The 13,589-nt window shown below is 42.2% G+C and overlaps 2 protein-coding genes across 2 annotated transcripts; both read right to left on the bottom strand.

Annotated features, from left to right (window-relative positions):
* Positions 1-1,109: 1,109 nt before the first annotated feature.
* On the bottom strand, positions 1,110-9,479 carry micall2a (mical-like 2a). The gene is made up of 18 exons (XM_067233234.1): positions 9,272-9,479; positions 8,688-8,736; positions 6,714-6,855; positions 6,394-6,569; positions 6,110-6,240; positions 5,518-6,027; positions 5,205-5,389; positions 4,992-5,049; positions 4,340-4,539; positions 4,118-4,246; positions 3,927-4,019; positions 3,674-3,738; positions 3,430-3,553; positions 2,375-2,477; positions 2,148-2,221; positions 1,707-1,821; positions 1,482-1,528; positions 1,110-1,392 (listed from the first exon to the last, which is right to left on the bottom strand). Exons 1-18 carry the CDS (start codon positions 9,412-9,414, stop codon positions 1,310-1,312), a joined length of 2,427 nt encoding a protein of 808 aa, XP_067089335.1. The 5' UTR covers positions 9,415-9,479; the 3' UTR covers positions 1,110-1,309.
* Positions 9,480-11,480: 2,001 nt separating this feature from the next.
* Positions 11,481-12,815, bottom strand: si:dkey-43p13.5 (paired mesoderm homeobox protein 1). The gene is made up of 3 exons (XM_067232738.1): positions 12,581-12,815; positions 12,088-12,245; positions 11,481-11,882 (listed from the first exon to the last, which is right to left on the bottom strand). The coding sequence occupies exons 1-3, from the start codon at positions 12,813-12,815 to the stop codon at positions 11,481-11,483; spliced, it is 795 nt and encodes a 264-aa protein (XP_067088839.1).
* Positions 12,816-13,589: the final 774 nt, after the last annotated feature.

Consider the following 13,589-nt stretch of genomic DNA (forward strand, 5'->3'; position numbering starts at 1 on the left):
CTAACAACGTGCAAGCAGATTGTTTTTAACTGAAACTAAAAACAAGAATACTGTATATGGAACATCCAAAGCCTTGTTAAAATAATTTATTAAAACTTCAAAAAGTTATTTACTTTAAAAACACAATACACACTGTACAGACATTCGTTCAACATTCCATCTACTTGAAAACGTCACTTGATTTGCCTGAAATTCTCACAAACTGAGACATTTGTTCATGTGTGACTATGCGTGTCATACATTTTAAAAGAGCAATAATGAAACAGGTTAAAAAAAACTATAGTAGTCTTATCGTAGATACATTGTTATACCCATGTTTAATTAAACCAGGTGTTAAGATAAAAAAAGTTTAGATAAATAGCTCAATACAACCTATAGTTTATAAGCCTTGCATAGCCATAAGCTATTGCTCTACATAATCCGCTTTCATATAACATTATTGCATCAGCAGACTAGAACATTTTGCTGCATTTATAAAATTAGCAAATAAATTAACTGTCTGTACTATGGCAAATTGGATTGTCAGGTTTTTGGACACTAAGCCCACGCTGCCACCTACAGCATGAGCGTGAACTTACAGTCTGGTTTAACATCGCAGTTAGTGCCACTGGATGCCGCTTAGTATATTCTGTTTTTAAATTAAATGTGCAGATAAAACCATTTAACAGAAGATCAACAGTTATTTGGGGGGTCAAACATCCATTTAGAAGGAGTCATAAAATCAAAAACTTAAATATAGTAGGTAAGAACAAAGGATTCACAAGTATCAGAATTTAAATTTGAAATAATTAAATAGATATTCATAAATCAAAGCAAAGACGCATTCCTTGGACAAAACCAACTTTGGAATAAACTGACTAAACCTAAGTAACATGTGTGAGAAATAGTAAAGAACCACAAAAGTGTATAATACAATTTAACATCTGATGAAATGTGACTCAAAAGGAACAAAAACAGATGATAAATGTGGAAGAACTTTCAATTCCAGTGCCTCAACTATGAATAATTCAACTGAAACATCAAACAAAAGTGATTCTGAAGCTTAAACGTAATTGAACATTGAACACAAAACACCAAAGTGATATACATCATTAAACTAATGTTGACAAATGTGCTCAGATGTTTAACAATATTAAAAACTCAGCATCCTGTGCTTTACCAATATGTTTTCCCACCATTGACACGTGATACAGAACAAGTTCCACTACACCCAGTGCACTTTCATAAATACAGGTGTTTAAAACGTTACAAACACAGGACATAAACATACTTGTGTTGTAGATCCTACAGTGAACACTTCCCCTAATGATCACTCCGTGGCTGTCTTTTTACTTCTTCGTCTGAACAACTTAGAAACTGAAGTCTTCCTCTTGTTTTTTGATTTCCTAACTCCTGTCAACCACAAACAAATGTGGACATATTAATTTAGGTACTAAATCTGCTACATGAAACATCCGTTTGTGGCAAGTATATACACTCACCAAGACTCTGCATCATTTCATTCAATTGCTGATCCTCCTCTTCTTCCCTAAAATTGTATATTCTTTTTTTAGATTAGACAAGATTCCAGAATGTAGCACCTGATATGAATGATTACGTTAATACTTCCTTCCATTGTGACCATCCAGACTACCAAATCTACAGCACACGTCATTTCCCTCCAAATGCAACAGGGCTTCAGTCATCAAGATATAAATGCACCCTACCTCCGCCTGTCCTTGTCTAGCCCTTCCACAATGGCATTTCTTCCATTCACGATATCCACCAGTCTCTCCATCAGCCTATGCTCCTGCCAGCACTCCTCTCTGGACTTCAAATGATCTGCCAGGAACACCCAGATATCTGTCAGACAGGGGAGCCACTGTACCCAACTGCCGATCTCAGTGGTACAAGCGAGGAAGTGAGTAGTGAATTTGTAAATGTTCATTTTTATGTCTTTGTATTTTACATTCCGTTTCTTAACTTCATTTCAATTTTATGGCATTCTATAACTTAATCATTTTGAAAAGCACTGTGAATTTAATGTCTCTATTGTGAAGCCCTTTCAGGTGCATTTCTTATTTTAAAAAGGTGCAATATACATAAAGCTTATTATTATCCTTGTATAGAAGGGCCTCCCCCTTGGACAAAAACCTGGAGCCTCTAACCTGGTTTCTCTAACAGCCTCCGGAGCTCAACCTCCACCCCTGGCTGCTGCTCCTCCAGATCCTGGGTCTTTACTCTGCAAAACAACGCGTTTTATTCAAATCATTTAGCAACACTTTAATCCACACGCTCTTCCACTTAGCAGTCACCATCCCCCCAAGTTACGGGTAAGTTGTGTGATGAATCGACATTTGGAGTATACCTTACAGTAAACAAGAGAAGGACTTACATGTACACAAGCTCTGACTCCCTCCTAATATACATCTGCTTCTTTCGGATTAAGTTGAACCAGTCAACCATCAAAGGATCCATCAAGATGTCCCCGTCACCCTCTGAAAAGAGATGCTGATTGAGCCCCAAACATGCATGAAAAACACTTGTATCCTATGCCAATTACCACATTTCCAAAATAGCATCACTGTGTTGAGTTGGAACACAATGCATTACAATGTCCCAGTTCAACACGATCATTTATTTCTGCCTAAGGCCTGTTCACGAACAACCACCACATATTCATTAGATTACGGTGCAGACTAGTCTGGCCAGGGACTGAGAGGGTCCCATTAACTTCCACTGCCTACCATCAGCAAGACAGGTGTGAGGTTTGGACAAGGAAGGGCAGCAGTGGACTGCAGGATATTACTGTGCCCCAACCGCGGTGACCTTGAGCAGAGCAATCAGGCCTCCTTACTCCTACTCTGTAGCCCGTCTCAGGGGATGTGGGCACCACACCACTCCTTTCGTACCACCCCCACCTCTCCAATTCCAGAGAGGAGGAGTATAAGGCAGGAGGCTTCCCTGTGGGTACAGCATGCTTCTTTTGCTTATAGCTACTGGAGATGGAAGCTGTGGGCTGGCCCTCCTCTCCCCTCAAGGCAGTGGTTGTGTGTGCGTCCCATACAGGCCCAGTGGGAGAGCAGCCTCATCGTGAACAACTGTACACCAAGACACACTCACTGGAGTAGAGGAAGAACGTGACTGCTGAAATTGGAGGGCCGATAAGTATGACTTCAACTCGATGTTCAATTTAAAAGTTCATTTGGAAATTGACTTCTATAGAATGAGTATTAAATGATTCAGTAGTAAGTGCACGTATAGACATTTGGGGCCATAACAGTGTGCAGATGCATTTGACACTTGAGTCCTTCATAGTCAGGTACATCCTCAAAAAGGTGTTCAACTGGATTCTGGGAAAACCCATATATGAAACAATCTCACAGTGGGTGTATTTGTGTGTATTACAGTAGGTAAGGAAAGGTTGGTGAAGGAAAGTATCCTAAGTACCTTCCTCACAGGTGCGTAGATTCTTCTCCATCTCCACTCCCTCCCTCTCCAGATCGCTCAAACTGTCCTCAATCCCATTCAGCTCCTTCACAATGTCATCCATGGGAATGTGATGATTTTGGCTCTGAACAAAAACACAGGAATGAGTGACAAAAGTTTGAATCCTATAACTGACGTACATCCAAAACGAAAGAAAACATGAACATTTAGGAGGGACTGTTTACGCATGAGAAATTAAACTTACTAAGGGTGACCTCATTTCAGACCCGGAGGTGTTTGTGAGTGACAAACGCTTTCCATTTTTAGAACCTAAGAGGTTGGTAAAACAGGATTAATAAGACCTTCTATGGCTGTTTTGAGGCGTCATTGTCTCATAAGACTGTTGCCATGTTTTATTTTAAATTAATCCATTACTCATAAAATAGTACAATTTAAATTCATCCACATAATGATTAAGGCATCTGGGATTTGTGATAAAACTCAAAGCTCAGTCTAACCAGAGGTGGTAAGGAGTCTTCTGTAATTGGTTGGAGGAGAGCCGATGGACTGCATAGTTGGCAAACAAGAGGGGGAGCTCCCATTCTCTTCACCTGACAATGTCAATTAATATGATTAACTCCAAATATGGTAAATACAGACTTTCCCACAGAAATAGATAACAAAATACAGTTGGAGGTCTTGGCAATACCTGATTCTCCTCCACGGTGCTGAGGCTGCCGAGAGGAGGGAGGTCTGTGCCAGACAGGGACAAGGGGAGGAGAGCCCATGGGGGAACAGAAAGAGGAGCTGGTAGTTGGATAGTTGCCATTTGTAGCACCTGAAAAGCGAGGATTTGAACAACAATAACATTTTGATGACAATAAGAACTGTAAACGACGTTCAACTTCTTATGGTTTTGCAAAGGTCTTACCCGGTTCTCCAGAGCCTTGTTGAAGCAGCTGGGAAGAGGGAGCTGAGTAACCAGCAGGCACAGCCGGAGGAGAGCTGGTGGGGGCCGTGGGTGGCAGGCGAGAGGGAGGCTTTACGGCCTTGTTGGTAACAGTGGTGGAGGGGACTTCAGACTTAGGTTTCTTAAGGCTGATTGACTGACCTTCAGAAGAGCATGGGATCCTGGATGGTAATAATTTTAAATTAAATGGATAATAAATGGATCTCTTCTGAATAATATCATTTACATTTAAGAAAGAAGTACAGACATCTATAGAACACAAAACCTCACCTCTCATGACACTGAAATGATGGAAGTGGGAATGACTGGAGGGCTCATCAGGGGAACTCAGTAACTATCTAACAAGGCACTAGGGCTAATGTCAGGCGTAGTATTCCCTGGGGCTTGAGTAGATGGGAGAGAGGGCTAGCGGCTGCACTCTGAGCCAGTCAACAATTACAGAGATGGGCGACGTGGGATGAATCGGTCTGCTGCAGAGTGAATATGAGAAGCCCACCTGTCAGCTCTTTGGACCAAATATATCAGGCACTTTACACCCAGGTGACTGAGCCCGCTTCCCCTTGCGTGGTCTAAAGTGACTGGGTTAATGGAAAAATTGCCAGTGATTACTTACTGCATTTCTGGTCCATTCTTAACAGACCTGAGGTTGGACCGCCAGTCAATAGGGGCCTCTGTACGGACAGATAATAATTTAATAAAATTTCATACACAATTGTCATGGGGGTAATAGTTTCAAGATTAAAAAAATCTTTGGGCTGCTTGTGACAACTGCAAAAAGGTGAGTTAGATGGAAAAAAAAAAGTAACTGGAATTTGAGAGATCTTGCCTTTGGTGTTCACAGATATAGCTGTTGGTCCGGAGCTTGCTTTGTTGATGGATTTTTGCCAAAGTGTTTCCTTGTTGTGGGTGTAGTTATTAACTGGCTGGGTCGCTTGCTGTCCTGCTGTGTGTTGGCTACATTTAGCCAGTCTGTCAGCAGAGTATGGCTCCTCTCCAAACCTAAGGAAACAACTGTTATTAAAGTTATCAAAGATTTCAGAATCTACATCAGACAAGTGATATAGATCAAGCTGAACTGTTAAGATACTCAGCAGTGGTAGCTAGTGTCATTAAAGTTCTACTGAACTTCTGTTCCTCACCTCCTTTGAGATGATCTGACGACAAACGGGCAAGAGTTATTATTGTTGCGGTTATCCTCTGACAGTTTCCTGCCAACCATTGAGGTTGTCCTGCTGTTCTGCTCCTTAGGACTCATGGACACCCTCTCCCCTGCAGGGACGTCTCTGGAGAATGGCAGCTTGGTCCCGATAGGGGGGGCTTCCGGGGCAGCAGACTGGAAGAACTTCTGTCGGGCTGCCTGGGTCCTCTGGGCTGAGGCAGTCCAGGGCTGGGGAGCTGGGCTGGTATCCACCGGCTTCGGAACAAAAGCCTGAGTGGAGGACAGCACAGAGGAGTGGCGTGGGGCAGGGCGGGCTGTGCTGATGTCCGTTGTGGGCCGCTCTACAGAGCCGGCAGGCCCGGTTCTGATCCCAGCCACAGGAGGCTCACTGACGATCTGGGTGCTCTGGTGGGCATTACATATGAAGCTGCCTGGCTCTTTCCCCACTTTATAGGCCCCAGTGAGAAGGATGTTTGAGCATTCACTGCACCTGGTTTGAAGGTTTAACATGCAGCTTTAACACAATTTATTGACATTAGCACTGCCATTTGATCAAGGTGGTTTGGACTTACTTGAAGCAGCTGCGGTGATACAGCTTCCCTTCAACAAAATGCCTTTGGACCAAGTGGACATGGCTCTTGCACGCAACACACTTGCTATTGAGAGTGCCTGTCTTATTAGAGTTCTCAACCAGAACTGTCTTCTGTGAAGGGATGAGAAACAGAAGAGGAGTATGTATTCTATTACATGTACATGCAAAAACAAACCGATTGAACCAAATAGATTCGCAAACCTGCATATACTGTGAGTATGTCTTAGACAGCATCGAGATTAAAACCAAACAATAATAACCAACCTTATCAGCCGTCCTGGGTAACTCTGGCGAGGTTTCAGCGTTGAGACTGGGAGGTGGACGGTTCTCTATGGCCGTTTTAGACACAAAGGATTTGGCGACCACAGGGATATTCTTCTTTTCAGACGGCTCCTCCTTTGAGCCCTCTGCTGGCCTCTTCACCCCACCTACACCCCCGGCTGGGAAAGCAGACACGGTTAACAGATTTAAAGAATAACTCTGCTTGGTTAAGTTTGTCGTTGAATAGAACTGGCCCAAATGAATCCGTCCATTCGGATAAAAAGAACCAGCTAAATGAATAGAACCTAAATGTTATGTCTCACTGGGGGATCGTCCGCGGAAGTAGTTGTGGTACTGGGACACGTATGTGAGGATACTCAGCCTGTCTGGGATCCTCAGGGCCACCATGTCCTCTGCATCCAGCAGCGCAGGGATCCCCAACTGATCTTCTGCAATCTGGAAGGCCTGGTGAGGAAATAAAGATTTGAACAGAACCGATTTTGAGCGATTCTGAACCCATATAGATCTAACAATAATTAAGAGGGGGGAAATGCGAGTAACACAGAACAATATTTCTGACTAGGCCTTAACTTTCGAACGAAAGATATTTGGCAAATCACTTTTCTTGATGGCTGTGAATACAAATATGTATCTGGGGTTTTTTATATGCAAAACAGCTACCCTATTTCACAGTGAACAAGCTAGAACAAAAGTAGCTACTATAAATAGAGAATGTCCAGCAAGCAGCGTACTGTGGCCCAATGCTGGGAAAGTCTGAACAGGGGCTGAATAATAAATAGCACACATCCTGTGCACACTCGGGCCTGGAGAGAGGACGGAGGCAGGAGGATAACGGGGCATTGTTTAGGATCAACCTGGATGTGCTCATTAAAATCTACAGGACAGCTTGGCAGAAAAGGCAAATCCACCAATGTCAGAGCAAAGGAAAAGGAGGTCAAACCAAATATGCATCGGTGAGATAGGCCTGTTCTTCCTCTGTCTAAACTAAAAAAAGGAAGAGACCAGCGACGTAAAGGAGAAGAAAAAAGCAACACAAGGCTCTCTAATGATAAAAAGTCTCTGAGAAACAGGACACATGACAGACTGGGGAACACAAGTTCATAAAATATAAAGGAGGTGTTGTGCATGTGTGAGATTACCTCAGAGGCAGAACAGGAGCTGTACATAACCATGTCTTCCTCCATTAACATGTGATCATCCAATTGCTCAAGAGGGAAACCAATCTAATATGTACTTTAAACAAAGGTCCAGATGTTGTCTTAAAAATACCAACACAATACCTGACACAATCGTACTTGGAAGTGTCACTTTACTATCCGATGTTTGTAAATGAACCTTTATTGTTGGGATCAAGTAGCCTGGGATGATAGTACACCTCATTCATAATAAATACTCTGGAGAGCCTCTCCTGAGCTCAGGTTCTTAGGGGACACTGTGAGGGGGAGACGCACAACTATCAAGAAGATCTATAGCACACTGAGTCGATTTATCCTCAAACTGTGGAAATTGGGAAAAAAATAACCCCCAAATAATGGACCAGATGCTCTGTGTGAGTCATTCTGGTTCTGTCATTCATTGCACGCATCCTTGCTTAAAGGAAATGGAGGGGGTAACTGTAAAAATAGGGTCAACTGTGCCGGTCTAGTAAACATGCTCCTCATGAATATTTCAATTATAGAAGAGTTAAAGAGATGTTAAACATTAACCAAGGCAACTCTTATGTGACATGCAACTGTTGGTTGTCATGTTTTTGTCAAGAAACAGCAAGTGTTACCTTTGTGTCATCTGAATTTAGACCACATTCTGTTCTGCCTTGTGAGTTTTAATGCATTCAAAAATGGCTCTGGTACAAACACCGCCACAGCAATGTTAACATAAAACAGAAACCAAAGCCCTCAACGCCATGTTGGTCAATTGCTGTATATGTAAAAATGGCTATAAAGTACAGTGGCTAATGTATATAATACAGCGACAGTTTGCAGTCATACACGCAGGATCCCTCAAGATGTGTTCTAAGCACCAGAATAACCAACTCCCTACAGCTATTTTCAGTTCATCATATTGGCCAATTCTCCAACGAATAGAATACATACAGCTGCAGAGGGCTGTGGGCATATAAACAATGTAATCAGTTTAGACATAAACCAACTAGCTTCCTGGTAATGTGGCCATCTAGTTCAACAAGATCCTGTTAAATAGTTTGGAATCGAACTTCCTGCTCAAATACAATGTTCTTCTCCGTGGTTGGTAAAATAAATGCTGCCTCATCAACTTACCAAGTTGTTGTTCTCGAAAACATCATCCTTACTGAGGGAATCAAAGTCTCTGGAATTAGGAAAACAGGTTCTCATGACTACAAATGCATATTTATGGGTTTTTGAGAAATAAAGGCAACATTCATAATTATGTTTAAAAAAAGATGACTAAAAGCTGGTTAATTAAATAACAATACTGCTTCAGTATCATGTTATTAGACTCCCTATTTGATATTTAACTCTGCTTATTATATTTATACATAGACTGTGTGGCCATGACATCATCACCATGAAGGATGCTGAGTGGGGGATTCCCGCCACCATTGTTCAACGTGGAATATTAGCCATACTATTTGATAATATATTCAGCATGTAAATTGCCAACTCATGAAATGAAAAACACATTTATAAATGTATACTCGAATATACTCGTGATACTGTCCATTGCATACTACAGGCTAATAATTAAATTGATTTCAGGTGCACTTTCAATTTCAACAAACAAATTACTGTGCAAAATTGCTCTATCGTTTCTATTAAGGAGGTTGAATATCTAAACCAAACAGTATTTTTGTAAAAAATATAATTGTCAACACCATTCTTACATGAGATCCGGTCGGAATTTGTGTAAAAGTGCACAGAACGCCATTCCATTTTTGAATGAAGTTGTCATGTTGGTTATAGCAACATCTCGGTACCCCTCACATTGGATTTTGCACCACTGTTCGAGTGCTTTGATAGCGGCCATCCTTCCGAACGTGTTTTGTTTGGTCAGTGAAGTAACACGAGGACAGTAGCAAAGTTAGAACCCTGAACTGCGAAGCCCGCTTTGAGGTACTATATTCTAGTTTGAATCACGAGGAGGATAATTAAGTTGGTATTTCTCTTAGCCTTGACGATATTGTTTAAAAACAGACCACTTAAAGTTGTTCGTCCATCTGTCAACTACAGCAGTCAGATACTAATGTGGCACCTGAAAAGGTCTTGTCTCCTCACGCGAGGGGGTGGGGTTTGGAGTTCACGAACTTGAACGCCCATTATTTTACTCCACCAGTGATATAGGATTTTTTTTTAATGGTATAAATGTGCTGTTATTGCACTCAAATATTTTAGAAATATGAGCAAAGATCAGACAATGCTAGGTAATATGTGTGGGATAAAGATTTTGTCATGACAGCAAAGTTTAATGGCCAAAGTGAAACAGTGACAGGCAACACTACTATGCAAACAAAGCACAAAGCTTGGCTGTTGTTTTGTAACATGCATTAGTGTGTGCGTAAATCAATTTAAATAATGGTAATTTATGAATAGGATCTACTGAAGGTTGTACAATGGTTGAAGACACTGTTACCACTAACCTACTTTGGGTATGTTCTAGATAGACTGACCCATTTTAAAAGGTGGTTTCAAATTTGACCCAAAGCCAACTATCAAATCAAACAGTCTGTGACTTGAGGCAGTCTCTAATTAGTGCTGTACTGGAGAAAAACTTGAGCGTCTGAAATTTGATTGGGACCAGAGAGAAGCTGACCATCAACTGAAGAGATGGCACAAGGAAACATAAAACATTTATTTGGTGCAGAATTATGTAATCATCCCATTATCCCCAAATGCATAACTCTACAAACAAAACATTTGTTTAGGAATACAATACAATACATTTTTATCTAATCAATATTAAAGTGGAAGCTACAGTATAGCTGTTGAGTATAAAGTAATACTGGGAAGCACAAACAATTCTGTGGTCTGAAGATTGTTATGATACAGTTAGGGAAAAAGGCATTCTCATTGTCAAAGGGGTGCACAGTAAGGCTATGGAAATGTATTTGTCTGGATTGGTTTTGACCTATCCAACTACTAATACTCTATTCTATTATAGTACGAAGCAAGCTGCTGTTTTTGTGCATATGTACTTGCTGACTGATTTTCCAAATGACCCTGACATGTGGGTTATATCACATTCTCCACTCCACTCGACCTGGCTGTTGGACATGAGCTTGGCCGTAAAAAAACAGATTTACAAGGATGTGCTGTCTCTGGAAAGCTACTCTTTTAATTTCCCCAAATAATGTGAGAGATAATCCCAACATGCGGACTCTGTTAAACCGTTTCGCTGTCTAACTAAAGATTGCATAGACCTGATGTAAATCCCAACAATGTTAATCGCCCCAAAAAACAGCGGTACATTTCAGTTTGTTTAGGAGTTCGTCTCTTGCAGGAAAACAACAACAGCATGTGTCTGCTGTGTTGTCTATAGAATGTCCTTGTCACAGAGTGCAGCCATTTCTCAGTCCATTTCCATTGTTTCCTTTGAGGGCTTGTGGCGGCATGCAGACATCCTGCTCCTCCGTCCATAGCAACCGTAACAGGATAGCTCACAGATGGCCTTGTCATCGGTGAGATCATTGAGAATTCATCAGAGCGTTTCCTCTTTCAGTTTTACCTTGATCCTTTGGCTATCACAAGAGCTTTTAGACACCAGGTAAAGAGAAGGCCACATGAAAAACAAATGCCTATGAAAGTGTAATCAGGAATTAATGTCTGTACAGGAAACGAATGTAAGTGTTCATTTAACACCAGCGTTCATGGGTCCATCTCGTGAGAGTGGACCTAGAAAAACATACAGCGAGTAACATGAACACTCCTGGGATTAGATTTACACTTTGAAATTTGCTGTGATAAAGGCACTTTTGTGGTTTCAGCACCAGCTGCGCATTCTAAATCACCTTATACACAGGCTCAAAATGTAATTAACTTACATTCTGACACCCAGACAATGGCTCATAATTAGAATCGTGTTTGGAGTCATGCAGATCAGTCACTCTCTCTGTCATCAGTGTCCCGTGTATGTGTTTGTCTCTCCCCGCCTGACTTGGCCACAGTGCTGTGGATCTCAGCCTCATGCTCTCTGGCCTTTGCCCGCAGCTTAGCAATGCTGCAGGAGCGGAACACTTCCGGACTGGGCCCCTCCATGCCCTCCCATTCCTGGGCAAGTCTGTGGGCAGGCAGGATCACTAGAGCATTGGGGACTTCAGTCCAGGGGTAGCTGCCTTTCTCCTTCCTTCTGGGCTCGCTGTCAGAGCTCTCTGGCTCCTGGGAGATCTGGTTGGACTTGTCTTCTACCTCTTCATTGTCCTTCTTAGAAAACGGCTCTCCCAGCTGACCTTGCAGTTTTAGCTGCCTCCGCATCTTAGCTCGGCGGTTTTGAAACCACACCTGTTGACAAATTAAATAAATGCAGTTTTAGTGCAAGAGACATTAAATCAAGCAGTGTGTATGCAGTGTAAATGTAAAATGACTAAATGTAAATGTAAATGACTAAATGTGTACAGTGTGTTCCTAGTGCTGAATGCGAGTCCACATTCTTTATGATGTTCCATCTGTGTTCCTAAATGGATGGAGTGTGTCAGGAGGATTTCACCTGTACTCTGGCCTCTATGAGGTCCAGTCTCAGGGCCAGGGCTTCCCTCATGAACACATCAGGGTAGTGGGTGGTCTCAAAGGCCTTCTCCAGCTCCTCCAGCTGCCAGCTGCTGTAGTTGGCTCGAGCACGACGCTGCTTCACTGGCCTCTGTTCATCTGGAAAGCATAGCACAACCAACAATTACACAATTGCCAACGGGTGACAAGGAACTAATGGCTCTAGATTGGATAATTAGCGCAGCGTTCATTAGTTCCATTTTAACTGTGCTTGCTTGATAATTGATTGTTAGTTGCAAGCTGTTAGCCAATCTAAATATTTGCATGGCCATCAGATGGTGCTCAACGAATGTCTTGGAGTTCACTAAAAACAATTACATTTTTCAAATTCAAAGCACATTGTGACAAAAATTACATCCACAAAATGTAATGACGTTGGTTCCCATACACTCCTCAGCCTTGCAGTAACCAACATTCTTAGAGGTAGAGCTTACCCATGGTCTCTGTAAGGTGGCACATCCTTGCTGCTTGTGTAGCCAGAAGCAGAGCCTCCTTGCATGGCTCCGGCTGTAGGTAACTCCTCAGGGACTCGTAGCTAATCAGGGGCCCTGGGAACAGGATCTGAGGAGGGGAGCCCAATCTAGTGGGGAAGGCAGGGAAGAATTGAGCTGCAGAGGAGTGAAAAACTGCAGGTAGGAGAGTTGACACCAATTGTCCAGGGCCAAACATATCCCAGCTCTTTGAGGAGTCCACACAATTCAATCCGGTCAAATCAAAAGTGAATTCTACAACTGGGCTCCGAAACTATGAAGATCTCAGGAGCTCTTCACACAACTCCTGAACGAACCCCTCTGGAGCTGATTCTGCCTCAAAATAAAGTCAAGTGATGAAGTTGCATCATAGTGATGATGCTGATGGAATGGTGAAACACCTCAGAAGGTTCGGAGTCAAACACAAAAAGGAGCCGAGCCGCTCTAGTTAAGCTTTAAAATGACAGCTAATCCAGGTTGTGTGAGACTCTGGAGTTGAATAACCAGCAGCTCAGATGAGATGCAGGGGATGTGCGAAGAGGTAAGTGAGGACTGGACTCAGTAGTGGCTGAGTCTCACCTTAGCCTAGAGTGGATCTCTGCTACCTTTCCCCTCCTTCCTCTGTCACATGACTCAATGTTGAAGAGACAGGGCAGGGCTTCAGAAACACACTGAGTCTCAGGAATCCGGCCTAGACCGTTTCACAACATTGATTGATGACACATGATGTTGATGAGGAATGTAAACGTTTTGTATAGCTTGTTCTATATTTTTTATCATAATTTTCTGGATTGTGATTGGTACACATAGGTCGTTTAGAGCCGCATTTTAGTTTGACTCACAATATAAAAAAAGTTGAATGGAAATTAATCTTGTGGTTGATTGCTATTTTAGAAACAAACTAACATTCATTAAACCACTATCCACAATGTCCTCAATCACACTTAATCCCAACTCCCAAGAATGTTCTGCC

The sequence above is a fragment of the Osmerus mordax genome, chromosome 3 (genome assembly GCF_038355195.1).
Source record: "Osmerus mordax isolate fOsmMor3 chromosome 3, fOsmMor3.pri, whole genome shotgun sequence".
NCBI classification, from domain to species: Eukaryota; Metazoa; Chordata; class Actinopteri; order Osmeriformes; family Osmeridae; genus Osmerus; species Osmerus mordax.